General features: G+C 43.2%; 1 protein-coding gene across 2 annotated transcripts in view; it reads left to right on the top strand.

The window, feature by feature from the left end:
* LOC104683781 (ubiquinol-cytochrome-c reductase complex assembly factor 1) overlaps positions 1-17,978 on the top strand; it is a 47,548-nt gene that overhangs the window by 494 nt on the left and 29,076 nt on the right. The window contains exons 2-5 of one of the 2 annotated variants that reach the window (XM_039563398.1): positions 3,721-3,825; positions 5,381-5,485; positions 10,197-10,304; positions 12,580-12,652. In XM_039563398.1, coding sequence (XP_039419332.1) covers positions 3,721-3,825; positions 5,381-5,485; positions 10,197-10,304; positions 12,580-12,652 — 391 coding nt within the window. The remainder of the gene's footprint in view (positions 1-3,720; positions 3,826-5,380; positions 5,486-10,196; positions 10,305-12,579; positions 12,653-17,978) is intronic. The other variant, XM_039563399.1, reaches the window with a different exon arrangement.

Here is a 17,978-nt window from a genome sequence, read left to right as displayed (position 1 = left end):
GGACTCTGTTCCCAGGGAACAGCGGACAGGATGAGAGGAAGCAGCTTCAAACTGTGCCAGAGGAGGTTCAGCTTGGACATCAGGAGGAATTTCTACACTGAAAGGGTGGTCAGGCATTGGAAGGGGCTGGCTAGGCAGGTGGTGGCGTCACCATCCCTGGGGGTGTTTAAGGGACTCAGTGCCATGGTCTAGTTGACGTGGTGGTATTGGGGTTACAGGTTGAACTCGATGATCTCAGAGGTCTTTTCCAGCCTAATTGATCCTTTGATTCTGTTGTGTAAGGATTTGGGCTCCTGGTGGGGGCTGGAGACACGTGTCTGCCAGTGGGACTCCTCTGGGCTCAGTGTGTGTCCCGTGGGGTGGGCACTGCCCTTATGGGAGCATCCCCTCTCACTCCGGAGCTGTTTGATAGCAAGGATAGTGTAAAGATTCCAGTTCTGGTACCACCACAGGGCAGTGGTGGAGTCACCATCCCTGGAAGAGCTCGAACACCATGTAGATGTAGCACTTGGTGACATGGTTTAGTAATGGACCCAGCAGTGCTGGGTTAGTGGTTGGACTTGATCATCTTAGAGGGCTTTTCCAGTCCTAGTGGTTCTGTGATTCAGATTGGAAGTGTTTGGGTTCCTGTGAAAGTGTGGAATTCTGATCACTCCACTCCTTTCTTCTTTCCCATGCATTTGTATGCGTTTTTTCTTTCTATTAGCCTTTGAAGCATCTGCAGCAGAGCTCCTCTTTTTAGCCTATTTTCTAGAAAAGGGAATTTTGTACCTGGATGTGATCTTACATCACCACACAAATACAGGGGTGGCCAGTGCTGCTAAGTAGGGACAGACTTCCCAGTAACGGGAAAGGCCTTTGGTAAGGGGGCAATATCCACTTATGAAATCAGTCCCCCAGGTGCTCGGAGCCGATGGCTCAGGGCGTGGTTTCCCCAAGCACGGTGAGCCCTGCCCTTTCCGCTCTCAAGGTGAAAGCAGCCAAGCACAAACCTGCCCGAGAACAGCTGAAATGCAGCGATCTTGAGTTCCTGCTTTCTTCTCCCACCCCTGCCCTTTCTCTGTGCTTTGTCCTTGCTTTGTTGCCTGCCTTTTTCTTAGCCCCCGTAATCCAAGTGCTGGAGCAGCAGAACAGTGGCAACAGGTTCTGCAGTTTGAAAGCATTTAAGAGGCAATGGTCAGCAGACAGGCAGGAAGGGAGCAGGGAGAGCAGTAGGGAAGCAGTGAGGCACCAGAAGGGCTCAGTTGTCTGTGGAGCTGCACCCTCAGGGCAGGGTTTGCAATGAAAACCTGCTTCCGAAGGGGAAGGATTTGCCTCCTGGGCTTACCTATCCCCGGGCAGCTCCTCACCCAGCTGCTGCTGGCGTTCATGTGGCAAAGTAAGCTGATTCGATTTTTCAGCCTGACTAGAAAAGTTTCTCTTTAGAGAGGAGATGAGGTAGTTATCTGCCATTTTTGTAATCTGAAGTATGCTCAGCTTCAGCTCAAGAACTGCTCATCCCTGGCATTTCTCAGCACCTGTTTCTGCATTAGAATTTAGTGGTTGCCTAGTTGTATGAAAAAGAGTCTTCAAACCTACTGTATTTCTTCCTTCTACTGGAAATAAGGAAAGTGTTTTTTTGTCTGACTTCGAGCTCCTGGTGTATGATACAGCCCTGACATTTCAGCTCTACTCCTTAATATTGGCATTATGATAAATCTGGCTTTTGCCCAAGACACCTTGATAAATAGCTTGTCTGCTACCTAAGACTTTCCTAAAGGCTGCCAAGAGGATTTAGAAGACCAGTGATATTCTTTCATCTCTGCCTTGACAAGGCAGCTGACTGCAGACTATTCCTGAGCAATCCTGTTCAGTTTAGGCTTGGTACATTTTCTTTCAGCCAAGGGGAGAAGCAAAAGTAGCACTTGTAATTTGAAAGGAAGGCTGTGTTCTGCAAACAGTGATGCTGGCTTAGAGAAAATTCCTTAGCCCCTCGTGTTCCCTGCTGTCTCCTGGTGTCTGTTTTCTTTATTACGGAATTGTTTATCACATCTCAGCTTTTAAGTGTGTGTATGCTTATTTTTTGTTTTGATATGTGTCTGTCCAGTTTTGTTGCAGTTGTGCTTTTCAACAGCTCTAAACCTCAGTATATTCAAGCTCTAAGCCATATCCCAACGTGTGCATGTTACAGAGAAAAAGCCTCAAAAAAGTTCTGTCAGATCCTTGGAATCTTGTAGTAATTGCTCACAAAAAAAGGTTACTTCTTTCTTACTGAAGTGTTTGTTAAACTGTTTATGTCAGAACACTGGATTATCTCAAAAAGTACTTTGTGGGACTCAGCTGAAATAGTTTTTTGGATAGAAATGTCTCATTTTCATAATTTCACTTGCTGACAGTGGTGTTACATCCAAAGATCAGAAGCCTGAGTAGTCTTGCTACAGTAGAAGTGGGAAGGTGTAGTAGCAGTGAACACTAATCACATTTGTCATGGTAGAGCATCTCTCCCTTTGCAGTTTTTAAAACCCCAAATCAGTTCCCTTAACGAATTCAAAGTGCAGCTCTGGGGGGAGTTGAGGGACAGCCTGCGAGGCCAATGGCCACACCTGAGGGACAGCAGTGACTGTGTGGGTCACAGGAGGAGAACAGGAACTCAGGTTGGTTTGTGTCTGTTCCTCTTACCTCTGGGCAGATCTGCTGCTCTTGTGGCTGTTCTTCCACTGGGCACCACCAAGGACAGACTGACTGCTCTCCCCACCAGGTGTTAATACAAATTGATAAAATTTCCCTGAAGTCTTCTTTTCAGAAAACTAATCCTCTCCTCATATGTTGGATGCTTCAGTCTCTTAATCATCTTTGTGGCCAACCAAAAATGAAGCTATTTTTATTAGAAAAAGGCATCTCCATTCTAATAAGATACATATTATTTCCAGTGTTAATGTAGTGCATGTATGAAGGAGGCAAATATTGTACTAACTTGAATATTGCAGAAAGTGAAAGGTGCAAAGAAAGTGCAGGCAAAGAGAGCCCCACCTCTTCTTTGTATTGCTGACATTTTCATGACAGAAAATAATTATCTTCACTGAATTTTATCAGGACAATATGTGCTTTTAGAATACTAAAATTCTTAACTGTGCCTGAGTAATGTAAGACAAAGATGCATAAAAGCTAAGTTGGATGAGGGCTTTTTAGAGCTCACTCAGTCAACTGAAGAATGCTTCTTAAGCATTTGAATTTATTGTGTAGACAGAGAAGTTGTGGTGTGGTTTTTTGATGTAGACAGCCCACCATTTCCTTTCCTTCTGTTTCTGCCATCAGACTTGGGTTGGATACTTGTACTGGAAGGCAAAATATTTTTATAATCAAAATTTATACTCCTGTCAAGCACAAGTTGGGAGTTGAATCTGAGGATTGTTAGAATCATGGAATATCCTGAGCTGGAAGGGACCCGCAAGGATCGTTGAGTCCAATGCCCAGCCCTGCACAGACACCCCAACACCCTGTGCCTGAGAGCACTGTCCAAACGCTCCTGGAGCCTCGGGGCTGTGCCCATTCCCTGGGGAGCCTGGTCAGTGCCCAGCAGCCTTTGGGGGAAGAACCTTTCCTGATATCCAACCTAACCCCTCCCCCCATCCCGACACCGGTCCATGTTGTTCTTGTCATATGAATGTGGAAGCAGAAGGACAGTTGAAGTATTTCTGCATATTTGGGTCCTTTTCTTCATTGCTCATCTCCTCGTTGCAGAGCTGCCAGACTGGAGTAACCCAGTGGATAGCTGGATGCAGTGGATTGCTACAGACCGCCGCAGTCCCGGGCCGGTGTAGGCGGATGCTCTGCAGTATTTTCCAGGTAGGATATCAGAGCATGTTAAAGTGTGTAAAAAATTGAGTGATCTTAAATTATCAAGAAAAAGTCATGGTTTTTCAATAAAGAGGCTTCCAAAAGTGATATCTTCACTGTGTATTGTGGAAATATCAAGGCAAGTCTAGAGCTCTCTGCTGCTGCAAGAGTGAGCTTCTACTCTTGTTACAGGTGTCTCTTTTAATAGATCCAAATGATCTGTCATGAGAAGATTAAATACAGAAGTCCAAATGGAGGTGTTACTTTTCCAAATGAGCTATTACAAGCTAGTCACGACTGCATGTAGTTTCCAGCATTTTATTTTAGAAAGCACTTTATTTTATAGAGTGTCTCCACTGTATAGTGGCCTTGGACTTCCTAGTACTGATGGTGTTTACCTTGCACAGCACATTTAGTGTTGTACCAGTGGAACAACAGTTTGGCTCCCAGTTGTGGGACAGCCAGCGTAGTGCCAGACAGTGTGTCTGTCCAGAGTAAATCAACTAAAGCATTGTGTAATAGCAGTTAATGATAAAGGGGTGAAAAATGTGTAGAAAATGGGAATAGATGCCAGCTCTTGGAATAGAATGAGAGTGAATTTCTTGAGTTTCTTTCCTGCATTTAATGAAGCAAAATGGGGTTAAGCCTCTTCTTTGTCCTCCTGTATATCACAACTTGTGTCATAGAGCCACGATGTACAGACTTCAATTCCCCTGTAAGCTCTTTGGCTTGAGTATTTTTTTTCAGAGGAGATCTTCCAGTCCTGGGAAAATTGCCAGTGATTTTGTGACACAACTCTGCTATGAAAGCACCAGTCCACACCAGTAGCACGTGCCATTGGGACTAGAGGTGGAAATGCGCAGTTGTGAAGTTATTAATGAGGTTGGGCTTACTCTGAGCCACCAGTACATTCAGTACATGTCTGAGGATGACTGCTCTGAACAGCATATTTACTTTGTTTGAATTAATTGATAACAAGGTACTGCTATGTTGCGTGTGTTGGGAGGCTGTGAGAGTGTTCTGTTGAGGTGGAGCTTCTTTCCTGGGGAGCCCACTTGCTCCTGTTTGAGAGTTTTCTTTGTTGCCCAGTAGCTCTGATTGAACTCATGTGCCTGAAGTTATAGGGGCTGTAGTGGTAGCTTTTACACTGCAATTTGTGTTTTTTCAAGTCCTGGCCACAAAGACAATTGAATAGGCTATAAAGTTGTAGATAGAAATAGCTGTTTGTCTGCTAAATCAGAGGAAACAGTTATTCTTTATTAAGAGACCAACCCCATAATTAGAAGTAGTGTGAGAGTCAGAGAGCCTGTGGCTTTTGAGTGCAGTGTTCTGCCAGTCCATTCCATCAGTACATTCATGGAACATTGGAAAATGAGGTGTGGAGCATTAAGCATGGACAGCCATTTTGTTTGTAACAGTTCTAATAAGTTTGTGCTTTTTGTGATACAGAATTTTTCAGGATTAGCCAGGTTTAATTGACTTGGAAGCAAACTACGGGTGGTTGGTGTAAAGTTAAATCAGTGGTCTCTTAATTTTTTTTCTTTTCTTTTATCATTTATGCTAGAGACACAAGGCTGGCCCCTTCCAACTTTCTAAATTCTATGGTGGATTGATTCAAGCCAATGGAGCCATCACACAGCAAAACAGATCCTTTTACAATACAAATAAGGTGAGAAGAGTTGGGTATTTTTATTGTTGGAAGGCACATGTGCTAGGGATTCTACAGAGACAGGAGGCAAAACACTTCTCAGAACACATAGGAGAGGATTCAACTTTTCTCTAAGATGTTCTAGTATAATGTGAACAATGGGTCTGGTAATTTGAGAAGGAATTCTGTTCCTTTCCAGCAGATGAAGGGCTGGCATAGGAAGGTGCAGTTACAGTTGGGTTATCAGGGTGAAGGTTCCATTGACAAGGCTGAGGGCTTCTGTCCAATGAGGAAAGAAATTAAGGCAAGGTGTTGGGGCAGATGTTCCTTCCACACATATTAGAAGTGATGTTTCCTGATTCTTTAGTGTGGGAATAACGTGTGGTGACAGTTTTGCTATCTGCTAAACACTGCAAATTGTCATGCAGTCTACTAACAGCAGCTAATTATTGTGTAATAATTTACTGTTCATCTGTGCTATTTTGTTAATATGTCATGTATGTGTCTTGTACACGTATTATCTTTTGTCTTGGAATAGAAGTTTTCTGAGGCATGAATCAACTCCATAAGATCAGTTTACCACTTAAACTAAGGGTGTTAGCATCTCTCAACTAATAAATATCCTGATCCTGCTCTTGTAAACCCAGTGTGAGGAAAATGGCAAAATGGAGTGCATGCATGAGAAATGAGAGGACAGAAGGAAAAAGAGTTAGGGACTGATGGGTAAAACTTCCATTAAAACAATAATCCCGGTTTTCTGTCTAGCTAATAGTGCATTTTGCTGATGTGGAGTTAGAGGTACATACTAAGAAGGATTTTAAATTGGTTATTTTGACATGGATAGAAAAAATGAAGTAAAAACAGAAGTGTGCAAGGGAAGAACCCATGCCTGCTCTTTGCATTTACTTCCTAACTAGAGGGTTTCTTTCTTATAGTCAATTTTTCAGTGTTTTTCAGCTGTTGAGATAAACCAAACATTTTGCAGATGGAGATTGAAGCATATACAAAGGGGTTGCACAATTTATCACAGCCAGAGCTAAAGATGTAATCCAGGCTCCCAAACATGGTGCATGCCCCTAATCCCCATTCCTGCCTGCAATGCTCTCTGAGACCTGCACAGGCAGCACTTGCAGAGCAGATCTGGGAGAGCAGTGGGTGACAAGACAGTAGATCAAACAAACCAGGGGTGCCATGAAGATCTTCAAGGCAGGACTCAAGATTTGCTTTTGGTATATTGGAAAAGGCAAGGGGAGGGGTACAGGGGTTGAAAGATGGATGGGGAAACTTCCCAGTTAAAATAGCCGTGGTGTAAGAAGCCAGGCAGGATTTATGACCAGAGAGGAAGCAGTTTACAACAGTGTAGGTTTGAGGTGGGTTTTTGGACTGCAACTTCATTATTTTGAATAGAGAAGTACTTACTCATCTTTAAAATGTGAACTTGACTATGCACTCCTGGTGGGAAAGTGGTTTGGAATTAATGGTGAGCTCCAGATGTTTCAATTTATGTTTGGTGTCAAAATTAAAATGATTGTTTGCTTTAAGCACTGCATTTCAGGTATTGAGCAGGAAAGGCAGCCTGAGTTGGGCTTATGTCCCTTGCAGTGTCTTGATGAGCTTGTTTTGAGTGAGCTGTAAAATACATTTTTGAAGTTTTCTCTCTCTCTCTGTGTCGTGGTTTTAGCCCAGCTGGCAATTAAGCACCACACAGCTTTCCCCCTCCTCACCCCAGTGTTTCCTAGATCTGATTTTACAGACGCACAGAGGATTGTTTAGTTGCATTTGGCTGCAGCCCTGGCGTTGGCAGGATGAGCTGCAGGCCTCTATGCATAGGTTGAACCAAGCACTCTCTGCTTAAATCCCTTCTCCATCTCCTGAGCTAGTTCAGGCTGAGTTGCAGAAGAGTGAAGCAAGAAACATGGCATTTCCTAGAAAAACCTGCTTGTTGGTTAGCCATTGTTTTAGTGACGAGCTAACAACAGATTAATTGTGATAATTTTTGTTTTTAACTTAACGCATAATGAAAAACCTGTACTGAGGGAGACTTCATAATGCATTTGTAGATAAGAGGCATGTAGTGAAGTTCTGCCTGGGTTCACTAGAGATTCCGTGTGATTTGAATTTCTGTGGAGGAGATGAATGTTGATTTAGTGAGTGTGGCAGTGGTTATTGGACACAAGTTCTGCCTTGAGCAGTTCTTATCATTACCTAGCTGAAGGGGATTATGGAGTTACAATGGAGGGTTAGGAGTCATTTGTAGTATAGCTGAGAGTATTGCATTGCATAATCCTGAGGAGAAGGTACTAAAATTGGTTTAAATACCCATGTACGTGTCGGTGGAATCAGTGGGTCCGTGACATGTGGCAGATGGTGCAATGTGCCTCTGCAGACATTGGTAAGAGGGGACGTTGTGAATGGGTTTAATGACCAGCATTCAGTGGAGGAACTGGGTATCACAGGAGGTCCTGGGCAGTGTTTACACTGTCTGGGTGGTTGACAGACATTAAAATAGTGCTGGGTGTGTTTCTCCCCGTTTACCTGAGTGCTGGGCGTGGCAGGATTCCAGCCACTGGCAGCCATCCATGGACAGTGCACAAGTGCAGAGTGTTTTATCTCAAATGCTCAGGCTTGTGTGTGGATATGCACAGGGATGGGTTATGTCTCAGAGCTCCAATTCCTGTCACCTTTACAGTTAGTTTTTAATTAAGTATAGCAACTTGTGCAGAGTACGGATCTGTACTTTAATCTGTATCTGAATATGTATTTACTTATCATTCATGCCATTTCATTACTATATTAATGCTAGGAAGGCTGTAGAGAATGATCAGAAATGGGAAAAGCTTTCAATATGAGAATAGCCTATTTTAGGACCCTTCTATACTAAGGAGCATATGTATTATACTGGCCTATAAAAGTAATAAAAGATACTGAAAAGTGGGATAGGAAATGGTTGTTCGCAGGTTCTTATGGGAAAATTCGGAGCATCCAAGGATCATAGAATAGTTTGGGTTGGAAGGGACCTTTAAAGATCATCTAGTCCAAATTACAAGGTTGGATTTTAAAAAGGCACAAGGGATTTTTTTTTTTCCTTTACACTATGAAACTCTGAAACCCAACTTACCACAGCTTTGTGTTACGAACGCTGGGATACTGAAGGTGTATCCAGTTGCAGCTGATAAAAAAGTGAATAGATACATTTTCTTGCGCAGCAATGTCTGTCAAAAGCTGGACAGGTACATCCCAGAAGGCTGGGGGTTGAGAGCTGTATTTCACTGCTTTTGTGTCATCCCCAAGGATCTGCTCCTGGTCCTTGCTGGAGTTAGCATCCTGGTCTCATTGCTTTTGCAGATTTTAATGGCTCTCAGCTGTATTTCCTCAAGTATATGTAGGAGATTCATGCGCAATAGATGGGTTCAAAGTAATTTTTTGATAGCAAAAAGTCTGTACTGCGTACTTAATTAATGGAAATTATTTGCTTGAGTACCAGTGGTGATTACAGCTGGCTGATGGCTGCTGCCAGGGTGCTTAGAGGCAGAATGCCATGAAGTTTTCTTACCAGTTGTGCTGCTTTGGACTGGGGCAGAGTAAATTTTCTTCCCAATAGCTGGTATGGACTGTGGTTTGGATTTGTGCTGGACACAGTTCTGATAACCCAGGAATGTTTTAGTTACTGAGCAGGGCTGACAGAAGGTCAAGGCCTCTCCTGCTCCTCACTCCACCAGTGGAGTAGCTGGGGGTGCACAAGGAGTTGCAGGGACATAGTGGGGACAGCTGATCCCAACTGACCCTGGGGACATTCCAGACCATCCAGCATCATTCTCACATAAAAAGCTTGGAAGAAGGAGGAGGGGGGTGACATTGGTGTGATGTTACTCTGATGGAGCTTGGCCCTCCTGGGGATGGCTGAGCACCCGCCTGCCTTGGGGAAGTGGGAAATGAATTCCTTCTTTTGCTTTGCTTGTGTCTGTGGCTTTTGTTTTACTGATTAAACTGCTCTTATCTCAACCCGTGAATTTTCTCACTTTTACCCTCCCAGTTCTCTCCCCTATCCCCAGCTGCCCACTGGGCTTAAGCCACAGCATCAGCCCGGGGGTGTTTAAGGTGTGTAGTGAGTCTGGAAGAGAACATTTATCTTCATGTTTGCAGACACTGCAAATCATTGCTGAATAAGTACTTTGCTGATCTGGATTTTCTACAAGTACTCTGTACATTAACTGCAAGGGGAATGACAGTCGGGGGGAGCTCTGGTAAGAATGGTGGGTTCACATATCTTCATTGGTTTTAAAACAGAGCTGATTGGTTTATATAGTGTGTAATTACTGTAGAATGCCTGTGAGAGGAAGAGAAAGAAAATGTGAAAGGTTAGCTTTATTTGCTCATTTTATCTGCAAAAGACTTAAGCCCAAGTAAAGACACCTAGAAAGAGTATGGGAGTCTTAAGATAGCAGCCATATTTTGGAAAGCAGGTTTCTGTTCAGACTATTTGAAAGTGAGCTTTCAGTGGGATATTTTAATCACAATGGTTATGCAATGTTTGTATTCATAAACAGAGGAATGTCATATATGAAAACCAGTGGAATATTTTCAGAGGAGACCTAAACAGTGTTTTGTTTTGTTGAACAAAGAAAGCAAACAAAAAAGCCCTAAATTTCTCTGTTAAATTTGTAGCTTTGCTAACTGAAATATGTCAGATTTAATTGCTGAGACTGAAATATATGCTATTTCAATTTTACAGCATCTTTCTGCAAAAGATTCCTTGCAGCCATCTGAAGAAAAAGTGGGTGCTTTTACAAGGATAATAGAAGCAATGGGGTTCACAGGACCACTCAAGTACAGCAGATGGGTAAAGCAGTAATTTAATAATTCTTTTGGTTGTTTGATAGTTCTCAAAAGCAGACAAAAAACACCCCACTTTTTTTTCTTACGATAGGAGCAGTACTTAATGGAAAAGTTTTAATGTGAATTCCTGTTTTCTGAAGTAAGGAATTAATAATCCATATCTTGAACCTCCATTAATCTATGTATTGCCATCATTGACAATGCAGCAATACTGTATTTGGTTTGTAGGGTCTAAATCCTTCTTGAATTTCTTCAGATATCTGATTTTTCACTTCATTTGTCCACCAAAGAACAGAGTAAGAGCCTTAACAAGGGTGTCTTCTGAGCAGTCAGTGGTGAGATTTGGTGTGGTTGCTGTTCAGGTCACTGCTCAGTGGTAGCTGACTAGGGCAGAGTCACAAATAGGTCCTTCTCTTTCTTCTTTTCTTTTTAAATAGCCCTTTCATAAAATTGTTGTTAACACTGACCAAGTGAGAGCAGCTCTGTAAGAGATGCTTTTGGTTCCTTATGCAGAAGAAAAAAGATGAAATTCATAATTCCTTTTCTCTGAACTAAGGAAGAGTACAAAAGAATGAGAGGAAAAGGCAGCTTGAAAGAAGGACTGAGCCCAATTGTGTTGGAATTAAAACCAGTTATTTGAATAAAAAGATTAAAAATAATAGAAGTTTTAAGGTGCTTTGAATAGCTGCAAGGCAGAGGGCACCTCCTCAGGGACTGATCTGAAACTGTTGCTGATTGCATGCTGCTCCTCGGAAAGTGTAAAGCAAAGATAAATGACCTGTAACAGGCTTAGGTATTTTGGTTAAAATCAGTTGCTTTAATCAGGTGATACTAAACCTCTTGAGAGTGTAGTTTCTCTCCCATGTGCTTGTGTACATATTGTTGTAATAAAGATTCTTGTTAGCTCTAAGTGTTGATTTCAGAGTTCTCCTTAATTGCTGCTCTTTACTGCCTGCTTTTGGCTGGGGAACCTGGGTTGGGAGAGAGTTATTTTGTGGTTAGGGCCCAAGAGACCTGAGTTCATTTTTGGCCTTGCCAGTGCTCTCTAGGAGATCTTTGGGAAGTTTCTTAATATTTCTCTTGCTTTTTTCTGTTTTATTCTCCCTTCCCCCACACCTTTTCTACCCCCTAAAACTCCCATGATTAAATTTCATCAGTTTCTCCTTTGTTACCTGCATTATTTAAGGGCTGGATTGTGGGGACTGTTCTTTACAATATGTTTTTAATGTCTAGTAATGCCTGCTCTGGGGCAGTGACTCTCACCAGGGAGATCTCTGTTCACAGGCCAGGCAGTGTTTCGCTTAAAAGGGAAACCTTCAGAATTCCTGTAAGCAATGTAAATCATTTTACTTCAAGAAGTTTAGATATATGTTCGATTTTTGACAGAAGCCTGAGATTACTGATGAAGAAAAATAATGGGGTCCTGTGTTTCCTCAGCAATCAGTTGCAACTTCTTTATTTTCCTTTTGGTTGGAGGAGACACAAATAATTACTTTGGTGATTTGAACTGCCGTTTAGCAGGCAGGGTGCTCATCACTGCGATGTGGTGAGCACTGAGATGATCACTGGTATATATCACTAGAAAAAACAAAAAACTAAACCAAAGCAATCCAAACCCAATGCTGCTTCTCTTTAAGATCTTTGCTATTAGTTGCTGTGCTTTTTGAAGCTTCAGCACATGTCTGTGTTCTAGATGATGCACTGGAGGTGTTTTGGGTGCAGTGGCAGGCCAGGAACAAAACGAGACATGCTAAAGCACCTGGGAATACCTCATGTTGTTCATCATTCGGGATTCCTTTCTCACTTGTGTAGTCAGTCAGGTTTCATTTTTCTAGGAAAAAGAAAAGCTATTTTTAGGACACGTCTGGTATGTGACTTCTTTAATATTTAAAACTTAAATTACACAAAACACTCTTAGTGGTATACATCACTTAAAGTTATTGGAGGAAACCAGGAGTTGTGAATTGGGATCTTTGGAGACTCTGTAAGTAAGGCCATTTAATTTATATATTCTGAAATTATATCAAGTAGTATAGCACACTAGATTTGGAAGGATATTCAGGAAGACATTTAATAATTTCTTTTCCTTCAAGGCAAGATTAATTATACTCATGCCATTACTGGCAGATACAATAGTACAATGTGCTCCTGAAAATCTCAAGTGATAGTGATTCTCAAAAGAAGTGTTTTCAGAAAATGGCAGTGTATTTAACAAAACCAGTAGTGTTCACCAGCTCTGGTGATGAATGCTTCAAGTGTTGTCTCTTCTTTTTGTTTAGAAGATCAAGGTGGCAGCGCTGCGCATGTACACGTGCTGTGTGGAGAAAACTGACTTTGAGGAGTTCTTTAACAGTAAGTGGGGGACTGATGGTATTTGAACTGCTGTCCTGGTAAGAGAACTTACGATGGAATTACGTCACTGGATATATTTACGCCGATAAAGGCAACAACAAAAAGACTTGTCAGATCCTACCAGGGCGTAGTCAGCTGGAAGGTGACTGTACTGCAGCATTCCCTTAAATTCTGCAGTGACAGAGGTACAAGGGCAGACTCTGGAGTCTGGCATTGTTACATTTTCCCTCCTGCAGTGGGGAACAGGAACTGGGGTGAGATGGGTAAAACTCAGAATATCCTGGACTTTGAAGGGTCTTGCCATTTTTTATTACCAGGGATGGGATAAACTAAGAATCCAACTATCTCTTCCCTTTTTATGGTGGTCAGATGGTGGCTGTGTCCTGCCCTGTGCCATCCCCAGTATAACTGGGATGCAGATAAGGGAATCACACCCATCCACTAACACACAACTTTTTTATGATACAAGGTCAATTAGATCACAGGGATCTCCTGTCTCTCCCTGTCATGGATGGGGCAGGTTTGGGTACAACTTAAGAGACTTTCTACATTTTTTACTGACCCTGACAGCATTAAATCAGGACACATTTCTTGACTGGATAGAGAGTATGACTAGAACAGAGATACAAGTCCCTCCTATAAGTATATAGGTATATTAGTGACTTGGATTGGGATGGTTTTTTTGACATTGTACACAGTGTTTTAACTATTAACTAAAAAATCTGTTGCAGCTTTGAATAGTTTCAAATCTGGTTGATTAAGGGGGAAGATGTACTTTTGAGACTTATGTAAGCTACAATAATATTTTTTTCTTATGTGAATCATTTCCCATGTCACTGTGATTTAGCTGATAGTAAGCCCATTACTGGATCTGGCCTGTCACCTGGATTCCTGAGCTACCAGATGCTTTCTTACAGCACAGGTTGGGGCTGCTGCCTCCTGAGAGATCAGCTGAAGGGACACCTTCATCCAGTGCAGAGCTTATTGAGGGTGGTTTGTTACATGGTGTTGCTACTGCAAGATTTCCAAGTGGTTTTCAGAAGGTTTTCCGAACCTGTGATACGGTTTTGGCAGTTGCAGGAGTGAGAATTCTGTGAGCAGTAGGATTCATCACTAGTGATCAAAACTTGAGAACCTCGTTTTCCCTGTGCACACCCTCTCCCAGCTGTGTGCCCTCCCAGGCTTGCTCATATAGAGTCTCCTCTGTTTGTGGTATTTATCTCTTAGACAGGGGCTTTGCTGTCTTTAACTGGTGTTTCACTATCCCTGTTTAATTGTACCAAGATCTATAAATGTTGCCCTAGCTTAAAATTTAAAGGAAGTTCAAAACATATCTGTGGAAAAAATACTGGCACAGATTTTCAGGCTCAATACTGAGTAAAGTAGCTTCAGTTGTGTTTTTGATGTTGTCTTACTGTCTTAAAAAGAAAATGTGTATTTTAAAGAGTAGGATGTGTTTGCATGGACTGAGACAGTTGTTGCCTAAGGGACAAGGCAGTTTTCTGGGATTGATGGAGTGCATGATGCACCTGTGGTGCTGGGATCAGTGCTTGTGCTTCCAATGAAATCATTATTTTTATATCAAAACAGGTAAAAGAAGTTTCTTTTGCTTCTGTCTACACAGAAATGCAGCTGTTTAGGGGATTAGCTCAAAAATTTAACAGGCTTGTGATCCATGTTAAAAAGTAGTTCCCCTAAAACAAAGGCAGTGTGGAATGGACAGGAAGCTTTTAACATGGTTTTGCTGTGTTTAGGCTGTGGTTCCATGGGCAACTGAGTTGAAGTAGCAGCCAAAGGGAAAAGTCTCACTTCTTCCTGTGCCCCTGTTCTGGACTGGGCAGTTGGGTCCTTGGGGAATGTTCAGGTCACTGAAAGAGAGCAGCCCAGTTTACTGGCATCCTAGTTTGCTGTATTGGTGAGCTGAAGTGGCACATGGAAGGGTCTGGTGGAGAGCAGCTGTGGCATAAAGCAGGTGCTAAGGAGTGCATACTTGAGAGGGGAACATGGCATGGAGCAAGATACCCAACTTCCACTTGAGTTCACAATGTCTTCATCAAACTGTGTCAGGAGCTGGTTTTTTCCTTTTTTCAACTAAAGATGGACATTGCTTAAGCCCATTGCTCCCTCCTGAAGGAGCAGCCTGTGGGACTGGTAGGAAAAGAAGCAAGTACCTGTGAACTCTGCTGTGGTGCTGCAACAGCAGGGCAGTGCCTGAGCCTGTGCTCCGTGGGTGCTGCACCCCTCCCGATGCCGACGCCGTGCTGGCCGGGGAGCCCCAGGGTGGGACGGTGCTGCCCGAGCCACAGCCGTGTGCTGAGCTGTGCTATGTTTGTGCTCTGCTGCCCCCAGCACTTCTGGCTCTAGCTGGAGGGTGTTGATATCCATGTAAGTGAACTGCTCAGAGTCAGCTTTGCTCTCTGGAGAGCTTATTAGCTCCTTCCCGGCCACGTGTGAGCCCTGTTTACCTGCTGAGCTGACCTGGGAAACCTGCAGCCATTCATGTGTGAAACCACTCGTGGGCTCGTTAAGCTGCATGAGCAGAACCAGTTCTTCACAGAACCCTCTTCAGTATTTCTGGATGTGCTTTTGTGGTGTGGTTGTGTTGTGGCATAAGGAACAACTGCACTGTGACCTTATGGAGCTTGGATTGGTGTGTGCAGTTTGTAGGGTAGCTCTCTTACAGAGGTGACAGTGTAAAGAGTGGATAGTGTGGTGGTGAGGACTAGGACAGTGATAGCATTTCATGTCTTGTGGGCCCTCTTCCTATCTCACTGCATTCCTGCTGATGCCCAGTGGAATTTCCATGACACAGTATTAGGGCCCTGTGAACTGCCTGTCTGTATATGCCTTAGAACAGCAGCTCCCAAAATACAGACTGTGGATATGCAAGTCATGAGGTCACTGTAGGATATAAAGAAGGTGTTTTAATTGAAACTCTTGAGTATGAAACTGCAGTTAATTTTATTATGCTTGCCATCCCTTTGTCTCTTGATATTGGATCACTCATGGACAAAAGTTTGGGAGCTCTCCTTTAGAGCCCATATCCCAAATGTCTGTACTGTGCTGCTTATGTGGAAAGTGGAGCTATTTTAGGACTTCAGCTGTTTCTTGTTTAAAGGAGAAGAGAGAAGCAGCAGAGGGAATAGCAAAGTTGCTGGTGCCGGGTTTAGCACAGAGCTTGGGTAGTTCCGATGCAGCAGAGGAGGCAGCCTGTGAGGAGAGAGCTTCATGCCTCACCTCAGACTTGAAAGGTCAAAAGAATTTTTAGGATCAGGCAGGTGATTCTCAGAGCTGAACTGGAGTTTGGCTGATGAATGTGGACTGTGGGGTAACCTTGGCTTCAGCTCAAACTATTAATGCTGTTAATTCTCTCAAGTCAGGCAGCGGCAGCAGTAGAGAGCTTGTCCTACCAAATCAGCCTTTTGGATGGCACCTTGTGGGGCTCAATGCAGCTCAAAAAGGCTGGAAGTTACAGGACTCTGATTCTTGTGTTTCCCATACCCCACCAGCTGCATTCCAGGCTCCTGCTGCTGCCTGCCACACTCGGGGAACACTGCCACAGCACACCTGGTTTTTTGCAGTATGTGGGGATATTATCCCATTGTGTCCTTCCTAAAGTTGTGGTAGTGGCAAAGATGACCCATCATGAAAAAGTCCACAGTCAAGTTTTGCATCCCTTACTTGATGAATTTTAAGTGCAGAATATGACTGCAGGAAAACACATGTCCTCATAATTCTGAACATTCCTGTCCCTTATAGTACTAGACACGTGACCAGGATGTGTTTGTGCACAGAACAGGTTTATTCCCCAGCTGATATCACAGTAATTTCATAGGTAGCTTTATCATCAGACATTTTTGTCTTTATCTAGTTTCATTCTGAGGAGAATGGTCCATCCTGTAATGAAACAGAGAATTATTCTCCCCAGATAGTTTACTAGAATAAAGTGTTCCAACTCCCCAAATTTTAGAATTCCATTCTTTTTACAAAGCTGATAGCTGAGGGCGAGCTTCTTGCCTTAAAGGAGCCACCCTTCCTTTAAATTTACCACGCAGACAGTCCAAATATAGAAGTTAAAAATGATTTATAAAAATAGAATTGCAACTCTTGGAAAGTTAGGGAAAAAATTCTTGCCTCCTGGGTACTGAATAGGTCTTTAAAAACTTTCCATATTTCCAGGAGCAGAGGTGTGAGCTTTGCTTTCCACTGCAGAGTGATTTCTGTGGTGGGGGACTGATCCATGGGAACTCCTACTGGAGAAACCTCTGTCTGAACTGAGTGTTTGACTCTTGACTTCATTTACTGAGATGGTTTGGTTAATGCAGGCATTGTGTGCTCCTGCCCTAGTTAGAGATGCCTTGGCGTGGCTTTAGCTCAAAGTAGTTATTTCTAGGCACAGGAACTATTTCTAATAGGAATGAGAGAGCCAAGAGGGTAGAAGGGTGAGGGAGATTTTTGTTTAATCTCCAAACATGGACTGTTAGTGCCTTTGTACTGTCTTAGAAGGTGATGTATGAGCACTGGTGCTGAAGCTTGGCACCTCCTAGACTGATGGAGTCATCTCTCTGGGGAGGCAGGAATAGTGGTGATCTGTCTGGCTCTTCTGACCAGAGCTGGCATATAAAAAGAAAGAGGCTGTGAAAGTATTGCTTCATGATCTAGGTGGATCTCCTTGGTAATACTTGACAGCCAAGAAGTAAAGGAGCCAGGAAGGAATCTATTCAACACAGAAGAGATGAGGTTGACTTCCCTAGGGCACACTGGACTGTAGAGTCACTTTCTGAAGGCTCTCTGGCCTTCTTCCAAGTAGGTTTGAACAGCTCAGAAGATGACACCAAGTGCTGGGTAGGGCAAGGTGACTGTCTCAGATCCTTCTCATTAGGGACTTCCCTTAAAAACTTCTCCAGGAAACAGATGCAGAAGTGTGCCCGGGAGGAAGGTTTAAGATTGACAGGAACTGAAGGATTTGGCATGCACAGAACCCACAGGTTCATTTTTTTCAAGCATGAGGAAGAGGAATATGGTTTTTGTGCCATGTGACCTAAATCTGCAGCCTCACATCCTAACAGCAAATGGAAATCCATCATGTGAACACACATATGGACAAGCCATCTCTGGGAAAACCAGTGGCTGTGGGAGTAGAGCTGAATCAGGAAACAGATTGTTTCTGTGGTTGGTTGATGGGTTTAATCCTAATGTAGCCTGGATGGAACACTTGGAGTGCTGTGGGCTGTGCAGCCATGGAGGAAATCCAAACAGTGGAGTGGGAGCAGAGACCCAGGTAACAGAATTCTGTCCCTGGCAGGAGACAGCAGCACATGGGAAG

This window comes from Corvus cornix, chromosome 20 (assembly GCF_000738735.6).
Source record: "Corvus cornix cornix isolate S_Up_H32 chromosome 20, ASM73873v5, whole genome shotgun sequence".
NCBI lineage: Eukaryota > Metazoa > Chordata > Aves > Passeriformes > Corvidae > Corvus > Corvus cornix.
This window is presented reverse-complemented; position numbering and strand designations above follow the sequence as displayed.